Below are 16,431 nucleotides of genomic sequence, written 5' to 3'. Positions count from 1 at the left end.
ATTTTTCACTTAACTAGAAGCGTGTAATCATCTTAATCAAAATTACAAAACAGGTGTGAGAATTGGATTATCAAGTGACTTTGCTTGAGTTGAGGCTTGATTCGTAGTTACGGTTTCCTGTTGTAGAAGCTGATGGGATATCGGATGTAAATAAGGGCAGAAAAGTGATATTTACACCAGCAGAAGTGCAGCCTTTTTTCCCCATCAGCAGTGTGTCATGGAATAAAATGTTTCAGTTCAGATGGTTAAAGAGCCACCAAGTCCTATCAGGCCCTTTCTGCCAGTGCTGTGTGATAAACTGGGTGTTTTCAGACAGGAATATGGTGAGGTATCACTGGCATCCTTTGACACCACCCACGACATTAACTGTATTGTGGAGTTATAAAAGATCTAAGATGTATTGCAACATCTAGGATGACGTAGAGGAAGCACATTAATAGTTAAAATAACCAAATAGCTCCTGCTGTGAGATATAGGGAGGCAATCACAGGCAAACTCGCATCAATATCTCCAAGCGTAGCTGGCAAAATAAAATAAATAAGTCAAACTTACCTTTCCTTACCATTTAAAGACAGGTTTAATCCATCTTAGCACACTACAGGCAACAGATGCAGCGCTCAGCAGAAACGAGATGTTATCTTAAGAGAAATGGGGAGGTGCAGCCTCACTGATGTTCTGCTTTAATACAACATGAAAGTCAGGTTTGCGGGGGAATCTGTTGCACATCTGAGCAAAACCTGAGGAGATAGAGGGCATTGTGTGGCAGCCCTTGAATAAATCCCCTACATATAGTGCAACTCATAAAAAAAAGGGATAGCTGTGTTAGCTCAACATATTAACACATCAGTTTGTTTTTTTTTTAATTTCAATTAATAAGAAGAACAAAGTATCCATTGTAAAACAGACAACAGTGTGATCACAAACATCTTTATTCTTACAATTATCACAGAAAAACTGAATTACAGAACGCATGAAACAGTTCCAGGCAATGAAAACACCTTTTATCTACTTAAACAGACTGCAGTACATTTCCCATTAGGTCTGCACTGTGCATGTGTATATGTGCTTATGTTTGCAGGTATGTGAGGAACGAAGCAAAAAAAGAGAGTGGGAGAGTAAACGGTCTTATCAGGGATGTGCAGGTCCAGCCCAGCCGTTTTGAGTGCATGTCAGAAAGTGAAAAGAGTGCTAGCTACTGTACTGGGCTTCTGCTTAAAGCAGCCACCACCCCCATATGACCGCAGTACAGGAACAACTGGCTGACTTAAGACAGAAACAGTGATGATTTCTTTAGTGGCTTACTGACCCACTCTCTGCTCTGCTTCCCCCAAATAACATCAAAAGAGAAGAAAAAAAATCTGTGTCCGCTATGTTCACCAACAAAAAAGACTCAGACCTCCAACATAATTTCACAAGGAAAGGTGAACAGTTACAAGTACAAGAGTCCGAGGGTAACTCATTTACAGGGATATTATTATTCACAGGAAAGTAAAAAACAAACACAAACACAAAAGCTTTGTAAGCTAAACTTTGTCATACATTTAGAGCTGTTTGTTGACTGTACAGAAACAAAGGAAAACTCGCTGAAGAAAGCAAAATCCAGATACTTGGCATAGATGTTAAGTTCCTACACAGCAGCCAGTTTTCTTATGTTCATGATCAACCTCTTGCTGTAGTCCTTATGGTCAACAGGCTTCACTGCCATCACTGTGGCCTTGATCCTGGATTCATCCTGTCACACACACAACAACAACAAAAAAAAACACATTTATGACTTATAATACTTGCTTAAAAATTACAGTGTACCAATTTCAGTGTGTCATCCCTGGACCAAACAAAGCTAAAGTAGTTTAGGAGGAACCCAACATTATTCCCACTCCCACTGTACACGTTTGGTTAATCTTGCTTTAAACAGCATGACTACTATTTCTGAAGTGAAATACATGAGGCCAGCACTAACTGACTCAGTGTGATCTTTAGCGTTGCATTTCAAAGCTCTATCAATTTAGAGGGGGTGACATTTCACTGTTTTGTGATGTAAATATCTTCTACTTCATTTTCGGTTGGCTTTGCTGACTGACAGACAGCTAGCCATGCTAACATGTGGAAACATAGTGCTCATCGCCCAACCCCCTGGTCTCCATTGGTTAGCATTTGCCATTCGGCACCACAATCCACCAAGGTTGGGTGAGACCAAACTAGCACCACCACTTATAGACAAATACCGCTCCTAACCAGGACAGTGTTGCTGCAGAAACATGGTGACCTATGGGTCTTCCCCAGATCACCCCGGTAAGTAAGCAGCTTCGTTTTTAGCTGCAAAACCCCTTTTACATTGTCATCTACCGTATGTTAGCACCACTGAGAACGGTGCTAACAGAGGTAACAGTTCTAAACTAACTAGTTCGAAACTAAAGGGGGGTTTGTGTCTTAAAACTGAGCTGCTTACTCACTGGGGCGACCTAGGAGGAGACTAGATTGTGGGCACAATGTTTCCATGGCAACACTGTTAGGTTGGGATGGTAGTACTAACGGTATGTGACAAAAGAGTAGAGCCACTAGTCTTATCCCCCCCCCCCCCCCCAATTTGACATGCAATTCAGCTCCTAACCGCACGACGGTTATTTGAAAAATTGTCGAATAGTTGCCATGATTTTTGAATAGTGTTTTTGCTTGTGCTGCCTATCTCTACAATGCAGTAAACTAAAGAGTAAAGAAATTAACCAATACAGACGTGTCAAAAATATTCTCTGTGGTTAACCGCTGACATCCCCAGTGCACACAATAACTTGCAGTGAAATCATGTTTGCATATCATGTTAATACAGGTGATTTTTCCAACATTTATGATGTGTGTAAAATAACTTATTCATTTAGATTTTGAATCGTACACTAGACTCCAAGGTCTATTACATATATTGAGACACCATCCATCCGCACATCTATTGCAAACATGCTATATATAGGCATCTTTCCTTCCCTCATGACAAACTGGGTTAATGTGACACGTTTGGTCTGGGCGTCTGAATTGTGTTGGCATTCAGATGAATGTTTCACAAAAAAAAAAGAGGCAGCTTTTAAAGCCATAACCACCTCCACAGCTGTCTAGACATGGGAAGGTCATTTCTACCAGGCCCATTATTCTCTGCATTTAAACAGAGGTTACACTCATTTCGTCACCATTAATCCTCTGCAGCTTGAAGTGGGTGAAATGTAAATCATCTTCCTTTGGACTAGAGCCCACAGTTTCTCAGAAGAGACCATTATAAATCTTGCTGCTTGTTTTGTGTGATGCAAGAGAAATATGGGCACATTACATACAAAAATATAAAATAATGGAAAACTTCATCATTATAGTTTGACATTTAGTAGAATGAACTGTCATGCTACACATCAATAGAGATGAATGAATGTGATAATAAAACTTTGGAAATGCATTGTGCAAAATGAATGTCACTTTTGGCTTCTATCTTGGCATGTGTTGGGAAACGGGTGCAACATGAGAAACAGGTTAGAAAGCCTCTTTGTTGTGCAGTAGAAGGAATACGTGTCGATCCAGATGGACAGAAATATCTTTGAGAATTATGGAAATATCTTCACAGCATTGGTTAAAGGTACCCTATAACACTGAATATAAACAGAAACTTTGTTTACAAGGAAAACTCCATGGGCACCCTTAAGTGTTGTTAAACGACCGTCTGGGTTTCTTAAAGGTCACCAGGGATTTAACTTTCAAGAAAAGGGATACTCTGTGCCTTGAATGCAATCATCAATGCTGAAGACTAAAATGTAATATCTTTAAAGGTTATATGAGACTTTTATTATTAATACAGCAGCAAACAACTCTTTGTTATGTAAAGATATAGTGAAGTTATGGCGTCCTGAGCAGACAATTAAGTCACACTCCCTGTGTGTGTGTGTGTGTGTGTGTGTTGTAATACTGAGCTTCTCTGTTCTTTGTTTAGGTAGCTGGCCTGCTACATGTGCATTTTAGTGCATGTGAGTCACTGTCTGTGTAACCCACTCACAAGCTAATTGCCACCACTCTGCATTGCACTCACACAGCGGTTACCACCGATAAGCGTAATGCCCACCCTCCAGTTTCACCCAGACATTAACACTGTTATCTCTGTCAGTTTTGTTGCCATTGTTAGAACTATGAGCGCTGTTAGCACTGTTTGCCTGCTAGCTACCATTATTTAGGCCCAGCCACCTCCATGTTTGCTTATGACAGAGGTGAGAACTGTATACAGGCAAGACATTTAGGGCCGGGATTGCCAGCTACCAAAACAAAAAAGGGAGAAGCTCAGGATTACAACACACACAGGGAGTGTGACTTAGTTCTGTGCATCTTTAAAAGGTTCAGTGCGTAGGATTTAGGGGCCTATCTTGGCGGAAATGGTATATAATATTCATTAGTTTTCATTTGTGTATAATCACCTGAAACTAAACATCCTTGTGTTTACGTTACCTTAGATTGACCCGTTTATATCTTTGTATCTACACATATGTAGTTCTACATGCTCGACACACACAAGATATTCCAAGTTTTGCAACCTCATCATCAGATTCCACTAAATCCTACACACTAGACCTTTAAAGGTGAAGCCCTAGTGAATACCTGCACATCAATGTCCTGCCAGCCACTTTTCTACATCCGTCAGATTTGTGATTGAAACATGATGTTAATCAAAGCATATCTGTCCCTTGATTTTGTTTAAACAAGTTTAATTAATGAGTCCAACAGATGTGCACAGCTCTCTCTGCTTAAAAACACACATTTATTCTCCCTTCTGACCAGTGTTGCAGCCTTGAAATTTAATACCAGCTCTATGGAAATAAAACATCTCCTGGAATTTTCAAATCCCAAACCAAATGACATTTAATACTATGAATGTCACTGCAATGGCACATTTAAATTGTTTATATTATTTCCAGAGTAGGTTTTTGTAAAGTAATTTGATAAACAATAATGCAATAACAGCAGGTTTTTCTTCCTCCACTGACTGACAATGACCTCGTGCTTAGCTTAAAGAAAAAGCTGAATTCTGAACAAGACATTTTAACAGTGTTTTGGTGATATCCTACATCCACCATGCACACTGACAGCAATGTTAGAACTATGGGTGCAGTTGATGAGTGGGTGAATAAGATGAGGTGTGTGTGAATATGTTAGCAGCCAGCATCACACAGCCAAGTTGGGTGTTGATCCACACTTGGACAACCTGTGCTGGCCTTCCTACAGCCACCGCTGCGAGTGTGTGCACACATGAGCACAAGAGGAGCAACACACATAAATTTGCTCCACGGTGACCTTTTTCTAACAGCTTTAAACTTGCCAGGGACACTTAAGGCAAACAACAGCCAAGGAAAGTAACCATTTCATACTTTAAAAACAAAACATTTTATTCCCTATACTGCCGATAAACAAGTGCAACAGGGATGAAGAGCTGACTGAAAACTGGCACAGGCACTCACACACCAGCACCCGAAAATGCCTCAACCAGCGTTTTTTACCCAGCCCCAGACAACTGGTCAAGTGCAGTTGATATTTGGTGGAAAAGAAAACCAGTAGGAGTGTATGACTGCACTGACGCCCCAGAATAATGTACCAGACTTCATCATGTGATTGGTGAGACAGGATTTATAAGGGTGAAATGAGAAAATATCAGCTGACTCTGATTTGAGGGCCTGCAGTGGTCAAGACTGGGCCAGTGCTGCAATGAAAAGCCTTAAATGTTCAATATCGGCTTTTTCATCAGTGTCATCCTTTTGAGACACTTAAATCAGTTACAATGTCTAGACACAGCCTACAGGGACAATAAGAACTTAATAACAGCACAGCAGTTTGGATATCATAGCCGCAAGCGCACATTCGTGCTGTCAAGCAAGTTAAAGATTTAAGACTGTCAAGGAGTCGAGTACTGAATGGTAATATTTAAAAGATTGCTTTCTGACAGTGGCAACACATGTATATTATAAAATCATTCATCTGACATTTTAAGTTATAACACAATCATCTAAACAGAATATCAAAGTGATAAATATTTTGAACCCCAGAGTACTAATTTGATATTGATTTGTGTGAAAATAATTACATGATGCATCAGGCTTGTTTTGATGGATACACTGTGATTAATCAGAGAGGGTTTTAGTTTAATAGCAAGAAAACTATATCAAGTGGCAAAGCTTTTGGTTCTCAGTGGCATCCCACATTTATCCTTAAAAGGCTTTATGCTCATGTATTTGAGAAATCTGATGTGAGAATGACATTAATTGGACTTGAATGTAGTTTTGATCCTTAATGGGATGCTAGGCTCCTTCAACAGTGACTTGGTTTTCCTTATTAAGGAAGTCAATCTCATCTGAGTTTTTGTTCAGTGTGATGTCGAGCAACAACTGATAGAGTATACTAATACTTTAATTTGACTTTTATACTAAGATCCACTATATCTTGATCAGTCATTATAACAACTGCAGAGTCGTTAACAAGTTGTTAGCTACAGCAACATTTTCACCTCTCTACCTTGCTGTTGAACAGCCCTTGCCACCAGGAAACTGAAGCAGCTATCTCAATTGAATTAACTCTTTTAACAAAAACAGTCATGCGTAAGGTTAGCAGTGAAAATGTTCCAAGTAAAGTGCACACTTAATTTTTTTCGGAGGGTCTTTTTAGGTTATGATAACTTGTTTTGCTACAGCCACCATCCATAGCAGTGCATGGCTTGGCTTCCATGCCAGTAGATTTGGTATATCAAAAATGCTAGCAAAGCAACACAGTACATAAAATAAGCACAGCAGAAACATGACATAGGTCGGACCATCATGTTGAACTATGTATCTTAAAACGTTTTAATTCACATATCTCTGAGACTGCAATCAGTTGCCAATTGTCTGCCTGGAAGTGACTCTTGTTAGCATGACATCAGAGTGATTGCATCTACACTTAGCTGTAGGTAATATATTGTATAGGGCTGCAACTGACGATTATTTTTACTATTGACTGATCTATTTACAATTAATAATTTAGTCATTAAAATGTCATATAATTGTGAAAATGCCCTTCACTTTTTGATGTCCTCAAAATGCTTGCTTCGTCTGACTGACAGTCCAAAACCCAGACATGTTCAGTGAGACAAAACGGGAAACAACAGCAGCTAAACGTCACACTTTACAGCTTGAACAAGGCAAATATGTGTTAAATTGCTTAAAAGATGACAAACAATTGATTATCAAAATATTCTTTTGAGCAACTAACCTTGTTTCAGCTGGATATGTATGCACAAGTCTAAAAATCTGATGTCCACCTTCCCAAAATGAGCCAGGGAGACCTTCAAATGTTCTGACAGACCTTGTTACAGAGTTTCAGTCGAAACGTAAGTCTCACTATGATTCAACAGAGTGGATGGGGTGTCATTAACTTGCTTTGTCCAACATCAAGCACACACAACATTGTGCCCATGACAACATGTGAGAGCACAGCACAATGGCTGGCTTGTAGCACTGAGAAGGAGAAAATAAACTGAAAGAGGGGTTGCAGGTGTCTCTGTTGAAAGAATATGGGGTCTGGAGGCAGCAGCCAATACATGCTTGTAGCAGTGCCATTGGCAGTTAGGAGGCTGCGCTGAATGTGACAGACACAGTAGCCTCTTCTGTGGGCTGAAGGCGGATGCAGCCTCTGGCACGGCTCCAGACTTCCTGCTCAGAGTCCCAGCCCAATCAATTCTTTTATGTGCTTCCCTCAAAACAAACCTCTATCTGTGTGGCCTACAGGAAATAGTGACCGCGACTAATCTGTGCGTGCACCCTTCACAAAGCCACTGAAAATGAGCAGCATTCTCGGACAAACACTTAAGAGTGTTTTTAGAGATGGCTCTGCCAGTCAAAATGAAAGCAGGGTAGCTGTGTTAATGAATAGGAAAACTATCAAGGAAGAAAAACACAAACAGCTTAAAGATGAAGGACCTGTTTCTGTGCTATGCATTTTCAGCTTACAAAGGAACGATGGTGGTTCACGGGATTGAGGCGGTTTTGTTTTTTTCCCTCCCAGTCTCAGTAATGGGCACATTTTCTATTTTGTTACAGCAATACGTTTGTCTACAAAGAATGCTATGATGGCACCAAACCGCTAGACATTTTATCAGACTAATTACCGTTCCTGTTTCACTTACGTTATATGTTTCTAGCTTCACTCTGCTGTGAAAGACAAAAGTGTTGAAGTTGGCTTGTTGGAAGACCTCGTCGAAGGCGGCTTCGTTCTGAAAATGAGAAACATTTGATTGGCTCAATTTCAATAAGTACGCATATTGGTTTAATCAAAAGTTGGTTTCATCACAGTTTCAAGTGCAAAATAAAGTGAGTGTCTGATAAGTGAACAGTGAAAAACAACTCCTGTGATTTTCTAATTGTGCCTGTAAGAAAGAAAGCTCAGTAGGTTTCTTTATCACAGGTTTGTCTATGCAGGGGTGTGTGTGTGTGTGTGTGTGTGTGTGTGTGTGTGTGAGTGTGTATGCATTCTTGGCAGTAACAAAGCCTGAGGTTTAGCTTGTGCCCTCGCCATTTCCTCAGGCCAGTATTATATTCAGGAAGGGAAGTCTCACCGAGTCCTTGAGCTGCCCCAGGTAAGCTGCGTTCTGGCCCAGGATGGCCTCTGCACTCTCCTGGAAGCAAGTCACCCACTGGTTGTCTGCGTAATCTGCAATGTTGGCCTGTAGAATTATAACGAAAACAAAGGGGAAATAAATGGGTAGAACAGTTAGATGTATATACACAAGTATAGATCAATGTACTCGTGTTTAAATGTTGTATTTGCTAGATGCTTAATGTGGTATGTTAACCTAACACATCTCCCTACTCTTAAGAAATCATTACTTCCTCTAATTAGCCTATATCCTGCTGGGAAGCCTGGCAATGCAAGCAGAGTCACTGTGTTCTCGTGATACATACAGGGAAGGCAAATTCACAGCTTATACTACAGCTTGTGAAGAATAACAATATGTCAACTGGTGAGTGGTACAAAACAAAAAATGCCTATTTCAGATGCCTGGCTGCAATTGCTCTGTTGCTTACTAAGTGAGCTTTTGTGTTTAATGTTATTTGTTCTTTCCAAATAATGTTTGTGTTGCAAACAAGCTGACAAAAAAAAAAGGGCACATATTTGCGTTCCTCCCTGAACTTTCTCTAAAATGACTTAAAGCACAATATGGAAAGCTGCAGCAATTATCCCAACATAGCTCTGATTTAAAGACAAGTGTAAAATCTAGGGGTGCACGATAACTATCGGGCCGATAGTGACGTCGGCATAATCAGAAAAACTCTTTCTGACTGGGAAAATTCAAGAATACCCCCTCATGTTGGAAAACAACTCGTTAACTCGGTCATAATTTCACACAGACGCGCACACTCTCTCTCTTTCTCTCTCTCTCACACTTTGCACGGTATACTGGTACCAATGGTAGACTGCGGCACTAAAACTCCACAGTACAAATCAGTGTTTCCGCTACATTCATTTATTATTGCCGCCGCTGCTGCTCCTTCAAAACATTTTTTGCAAATGCACCACCACTCTGAGACATCTGTGCACTTGCACAGCGCAGCAGCCAGTATAGTGAGGAGAGCAGCGGTGAGGGGAGTGGGGAGTGGGGGAAGGCTCCTATGTAGGGATGCACTGAATATATTCGGCCGAATATAAAAAACACACATTCGGTATTCGGTGGAATAAGTGAAAAGCAAGGCCGAATAATAGCGGCGTGTTTTGATAACGCAATCAAACAGCGTGCGGTGACCGACAGAGTAAAATGTCGGCAGTGTGGCGATAAACAGTAACGGCGAATCCCGCCAGTTGTGGGTTGAATGGGGGTCACAGACACGGACAGGAATATGTATTCCTGTCAAATACGGCGGCGCATTATAACGGCTTACCAGCGAAGAAGTCCGGCTCCAGGTGAATAACTTTTTGTCATGACTGCCCAAAAGTACCTGAACAGCTGAGCCATGGCGGCACACAGTATGTGGCATATCAGAGGAGAAACTTTAGGGACTGTTCATTACTTATGAAGGGACTTGTCAGGGGAGGAGGGTGGCTGGTTGATTTTTATTTCATTTATTTATTTTATTTTGACCCCCCCTATGTTAATCACTTATTGATGCTGTTTTTGAAGTATGAATAAGTCAATAAGTAATTTATTCCTTTGAAATATCATTGATGTATTATAGAAAAGTGATTTATCTTTTTATAAATGACAAAAGGCACATCTGCCTCATTTTTGCTGTGGTATCCTCATACTGTCACTGGTATCGTACCATGGGTCCCAATTTTGGTACCGTGACAACACTATCTCAAACACATAGACTCTGTGTCTCTGTCTCTCTCTGTCTCTCTCTCTCCTAATATGAGATAAAAGAACAACTGAACCCCATTTACCTTAGTGAAAAGGTATTCATTTCAATGGAACCACAAGCCAAAATTCTTTAAACTTATTTTTTTGTTACTATGGAATGCACTTTTTCAGTTTGTTTACATAGACAAGTCTAACTTGTTCAGTGCAATCATTTTCTATATATATTTATTTTTTTGACCTTCTGGAATGAACTTTTTCAGTTTGTAATCCCAATGCATGTATTTGCATCAGTTCAAGGGGCCTTTATTTTTATATCAGTAAGTAATGCACCTTATTTAAATTGATGTTCATTTGAGATATCAAATAGTTTTTTTGTTTGATATCTTTTCGAAAATGTTTGAGATGCTTGCCAATAGTTTTTCATTGGAAAAAATATATATATCTCTTCATTTAAAGAGTCAAAACTGTTTTGGTTTTGTTCATAGTATTGATGTCATGATCTTAGGTATATATATATATATATATATATATATATATATATATATATATATATATATACACACACACATATATATACACACATATATATAATGTATGTGTGTGTGTGTTATCGGTTATCAGTTATCGGTATCGGCCTTTAGAAGCTGAAAGTTATCGGTTATCAGTTATTGGTCTCGGCCTTTAGGAGCTGAAAATTATCGGTTATCGGTATCGGTTTAAAAGAAAAGTTATCGTGCATCCCTAGTAAAATCTAAAATTAGCCCTCATTACCATGTGTCACAGAAACAGTCGAGTTGGCTTGAAATGTCTCTAAATTTAACTGCAAAGAGCAGATCGGGGAAATGCTGAACCAAAGGGGACAGGCCATAAGGGGAGAGAGGGGCTTGAGCCCGGGAGACAGAATAAGGACAGTAAGTTGGGGGAAAAGAAAGATGGGGCTATGTGAAGGACTAGGAGGATAATGCGCATAGCCTCAGCAGAAGCATCTGCTCAAGACTTAGCAGGAAGAACAGGCGTTTCAGATATGTGCATTAGCATATATGCTTGTGTGTGAGTGCATGTGTGCCACAGCTGAAAAGAATCAGAAGTTTTTGGGCAGCCGGCGCTGAGTCACTTACAGAAAGAATGAGGCGGTACTTGAAGTTGGGGAACTCTTTGTCACACTTTTCGCAGCGGAACATGCCATTCTGTTGGTCGACCACTTTTTTGTTGCAGTCTTGGCTGGGACAGGCCTGGTAAAGGCAGTTTTCCTTGCGCAGGTACACTATGGTAGCTGTGCAGGTGTAGTAGTCTGCCTAAAAAGGGAATATAAACAAACAAATATTCATGTAAACAAAAGTTCAGTGCTGCATAATGTTACTGGAATGTGCTTCTTACTCGATATCTTCCCCCTCTCTCACGACCTTTGTGTTTTGTATGTTAAATATGACGGTTGAAAACCAGGAATAAAACAGCATGAAACTAACATTAAGATGACATTTTAAGGAGCATATAGAGGTGAATGTGAACAGTCAGGAAGCAACATTTGTGTAGCAGTAGCTCAAGTTACACTCTCAACCAGAATCCTAATGGCTCTGACACAAATGCAAACCATTGAGATAGTGTTTGTGGCGAGGAGGCAAACTTTTAAACCTGCTACACATAAACAGCCTTCAGAAAACATTCCTAGTCGGCACAGAAAACAACCAACTGAAAGACACGAATTTCATATTGGATTGGTAGATGCATACTGAAGCAGCTTTGGATGTGCTGTAATGACGGGGGGGGGGAAGTTTCAGCATGTTAGCAGATAAGTCACATTACCCCTCTCCCTCTGGAAAAGTTTTCCTAATGCAGCCCAGCCCTTCTGCACACGACACATAGCTGTTGCACCCTAACAGCTAATTGTTTTGGACAGTGTCTCCCCCTCCCACTAACCTCAGCATTGGCTGTGACAACAGAGAGGAGACGAGGCCTCTGCTGCTTTGATAAAAGGCTAAAGGTGCCTGTTCAGGGTCAAGGAGCAGGGCAACAGGCCTGCCAGCTTGGTGCCATAATATCTAAATACATTAAATAATCATTAATGCCACTATGTAAATGCAATTATGTTTACTGTGAAGAGATGCTTTAGGCCACAGTCATCTGTAATTAGTTCCTCCAAGGATTGAAAAAAGCAAACTGGTATATTTTGAAAAATTATAAGACATCATTAAAACATTTCCATGACCTGGACATCCTGCAAAAGATTTCTTTGCTGAGTGGTGCACTCACTGAGCTCTATAGAACCTTCTACTTATGTTTCTAACATTTGCTAAACAAATAAACAAAAAAAAAACATGTACTCAAAATAGAACATCTCCTGAAAGTGCAATGAAATTGAATTCTTTCCCCTTCTCTTCTCCAAACACTGACCACTGCATTAGTATGCCAAAGACATTCAACCCCCATTAACTTCCAAAACAGGACAATTGATATTCCATGTCATTTTGGATAAACAAAAGGCCTTTAAGAGGGTGGTAAGTGACAGCAACAAAATAAGAGAAAATCATCCTGTTCCAACACCAGGAGTCGCTGGCTATGCTTTTTTAATTACTGTTTTGATTTACAAAAAACAACCCAGACATCAACCTCTGTTGCTTTTCCAAAGGAGGTGCAATTAATCAAGTAAATACCTCTTCAATTAGTGTGTGACTGACCGGGGCTGCCACAGTGGGAAGATGACAGAAGACCTTGTTTCTCGCCACTGTCATAGGCCTTTACAAATGCGGTGTCAAGAGGAGGGTGACCACTTACTGTCAGAAAGGGCACAGGAGCAATGTGGAAACTTGAGATTATGACACAAAGACTTTGTGACAGGCACAATTAATTGCAACAGACTTTGGCTTGGGGGGGGGGGGTGTCTTGAGAGGTCTGACCCCCATGCCCCTGCGTATGGGATGTCTCAGAGGGGTTGAGGACGGCCTTGGCTCAGCTCCTTTGTCAGTACTGGGCCTCATCACACGCCATGCTGAGGCGGAGCAAGAGCCTCTATAGCCCAGGGTCAAACCTATCCTCCTGAACAGCGGGGAGCTAATGCCAGGAGAAGCCCTCCACCTGACAGGGGGCTAATGGTTACAGTCAGGATTTGGGGTTAGAAAAAAAAAAAATAGATGGGGCTGCTTAAGCTGCATTGTAGGCCTCTAGATGATAGAATAGCTGAAGTGGCTTTACTGAAAGAGGCATAAGGAGGAGCAATAAGCCATTTACTATCTGTGACTGGGAATCCTGCACTTGTAGCCGTAGAAGAGAGAATTATGAGGGCACCACAAGTAGGACAGGTTCACTCACAGCCTCCGGCAGCACACAAACACGTGCAGTTTCACCACCGCATACAAATCATTCACTAAAACATATTTCTCACTTAATTGAGATTAACAACTAACTGCTGCTTTGGCTTAATCCATGTATTTTTGCATTTCTCTGTGTTTTCTAAGGAATTAATACTTTGAGCCTCCAAGCAGACAATAGAGCAAAACTGTTCTTCTTGAGTCTCTTGGTGCCCTATCATAATCGCTTGCATCTATTAATTGTCCTATAGGCTTAATGGGATATTATCATCATACTGTGATGATTACTAATGTGCAGAGCATGTTAAACAATGTTAAATTACAAAAGTTAAGATCTCTGCACAGGTCACATTATCCGCTCTGCACAATTTATACACTTCTCTGAGCACAATTTCCCTCAACAGTAAAAATGAAAAAAGGGGGGAAATTAAAGAACACATATTACTTTACTTATCTCAGGGCAGTAATTTCATTACAGAGGGCAAGGAAAAGAGCTTATGTAATCTTAGTAATCAATACCGGAGATAAATGTGGCTTTCACCCTGAACATACACCAAGACTGTGAGAGGACACCCATGATACAGTGGGATTAATGAGCAGAAGATCAGGATCCGATTTTAAGCACACATACCTGGTGGTGCAGTGATTTTATGAGTCAGTGATTATGAAGATTCATCACGCTGACTCTCAGCTAAAAGCACCTCTGCAAAAGCAGAGCTACGAGTGACAAGGTTACACTGTAGCGACACTATACAGACATGCAATGTGTACCGCGGGTTTTAAATAACAAATGCAGCTTGACTGTGAGCACTTTCATATTTGTTGTTTGGGATTCAACGCCGGCCTTTCAGTTTGTCCTTGAATATCTTCAAAGACTCATCCTTGAATAACAATGTGTCTGGGGTTACCATATCTGGAATGTTTGAGTGCATCAAGGCAACGCCGAGCACGTGTGTACCTTGTCTCCGTGTCCCAGGTGCTCCGTCTTAACGTCAGACAGAGTCTTCCAGTTGATGAGTCCTCCCCCGCTGCCTTTCACCTCTGTCAGGGACTGTCCATCCATGGCGTGGCCCTCCTTGTCATACCTATGTGAAAGAGAACAAATACCAGTCAATGCTGATTTGTGTTAAGTCACAGTGAACCATGAATATTTGTAGGACTGCAATCGACGATTATATTCTATATATATTAATATGTCAGCTATTTCCTTGATTAATTATTTAGTCCATAAAATATTGGAAAATAGTAGAAAATGGAAGGAAAAAAAGGAAAAGAAAAATGTGCACCATAATTTTTCCAGTTCCTTTTGTTTTATCTGACTGACCAAGATTTTAGTTTAAAGGTATACTATGCAAGATTGTCAGTAACTGTTTGTAAACACACTCGCAAGTGAAAGTGAAGGTAAAAGCCAACCCCAGGTTGACTCTCGCCTGGCATTTCACCTCATTATATTTGCATTTTTTCATCATGTGTCTCTTGGGTGCCTGCTGCTTACGGTCTGGCACCTGGTTGCTACCTTTTTATATAGCCCCGACTTCATCTGAGTGCTTTGGGGGAACACGCCCATAAATGTCCTGACCTGAACACAGAAACCCATTAAAAAAAAAAAAAGAGGAGAAAATACAGGCAGAAGGCAGAGTCTCTGCAGAAACATATACCGCTACATACTTCCAGATGGTCATAAGTGATGATTGAGAGGGATTACTCCGGCGTGAGTCTTTGTTGTTTTTCATTAAAATCCTGCTATGCATCTGTTTTATCACCAAATTTATATATATTACAAAAGTTTTGGAAAGCTGTACTTCCACTTGAGAGATCCGTAATGTTGGTATGCTGAGGCCTGCTTTTGGATTGCAGCTTTATCCATTTTAATACATCCAAACCAAAGCAGGAGACACAATACTCTGCTGTTCACATTGCTGTCAACAGATTGCAGGCTGTCCATTTAACAGTTAGCTTAAAAAAAAAAAATCTTGTTCTAGGCAGAGCATCCATTTGTGTTTGTCAAAGCAAGGATGGCTCAGCTGAGCGCAGGGCAGGCTGAGAGGTTTGTGAAATGATTCAACAGCAGAGGGACAGATGAGCTAGCCAGGGTCAGGGCTGTTACGGTGATATCAGAAACCCATTTTCGTCCAATGTTCCCGGTAATTCAGAGAAGACAACAGGAAGAAGAAGAGGGAAGGCAGGGTAGGAGTAGAAGAAAGATGGGTGGAGGTAACATGCAGTTGGGGGGGGGGGGGGGAATAACAGTTTAAATGGTCACAGAGATCAATACAGCTTACTAATCTGTTGGCCACAAGGAAGAGTGGCGCACAATGGGGAGGTCGGGTTGTAAATATGGCAAGAGCATGCCTTGCTCCTGGAGGCATGACTAATTGAAAATATCCCCATTAACGCTTCAGACTGTGGCCAGAGCAACGCAGAGGCTGCCAATTTCCCACACCTATTGACAAATGTGAGCAATTCTTTACGGTGGCACCACATTTCTCACGAGTGTACCTGCACTGCTTTGCTTTAATTGTGCCTGCACCCAGTTAGAAACTTGTAAAAGATATGGCGACAAATCAAACTGGACAAAATGGAGATAACATTTACTGTCATTGCTCAACATCTCTCCAAAGACAGATGATATACAGAAGAGACAAATGTGGTGACAACATAGCCAAGGTGATTAAAAATCCATTACACTTTAAAAAGGTAAGACTGCAGACTAGTAAGTCTTCACCGTTACATGGCTGCTGTGGACATGTAGTTTGACAGGTACCAAAAAGGAGTGTAAAACACTCC

General features: G+C 40.7%; 1 protein-coding gene across 1 annotated transcript in view; it reads right to left on the bottom strand.

Annotated features, from left to right (window-relative positions):
• Positions 1–911: 911 nt before the first annotated feature.
• The window catches only part of rpa1 (replication protein A1), a 35,550-nt gene continuing 20,030 nt past the window's right edge, over positions 912–16,431 (bottom strand). Inside the window, exons 13-17 of the mRNA XM_033632288.2 lie at positions 14,603–14,729; positions 11,458–11,634; positions 8,600–8,707; positions 8,171–8,257; positions 912–1,732 (exon numbers count right to left, since the gene is read on the bottom strand). Of these exons, the coding sequence (XP_033488179.1) occupies positions 1,628–1,732; positions 8,171–8,257; positions 8,600–8,707; positions 11,458–11,634; positions 14,603–14,729 (604 nt within the window). The 3' untranslated portion in view covers positions 912–1,627. The remainder of the gene's footprint in view (positions 1,733–8,170; positions 8,258–8,599; positions 8,708–11,457; positions 11,635–14,602; positions 14,730–16,431) is intronic.

This window comes from Epinephelus lanceolatus, chromosome 4 (assembly GCF_041903045.1).
Source record: "Epinephelus lanceolatus isolate andai-2023 chromosome 4, ASM4190304v1, whole genome shotgun sequence".
Taxonomy (NCBI): Eukaryota; Metazoa; Chordata; class Actinopteri; order Perciformes; family Serranidae; genus Epinephelus; species Epinephelus lanceolatus.
The sequence above is the reverse complement of the archived record's forward strand: the minus strand, read 5'-3'. Positions and strand labels throughout refer to the sequence as shown.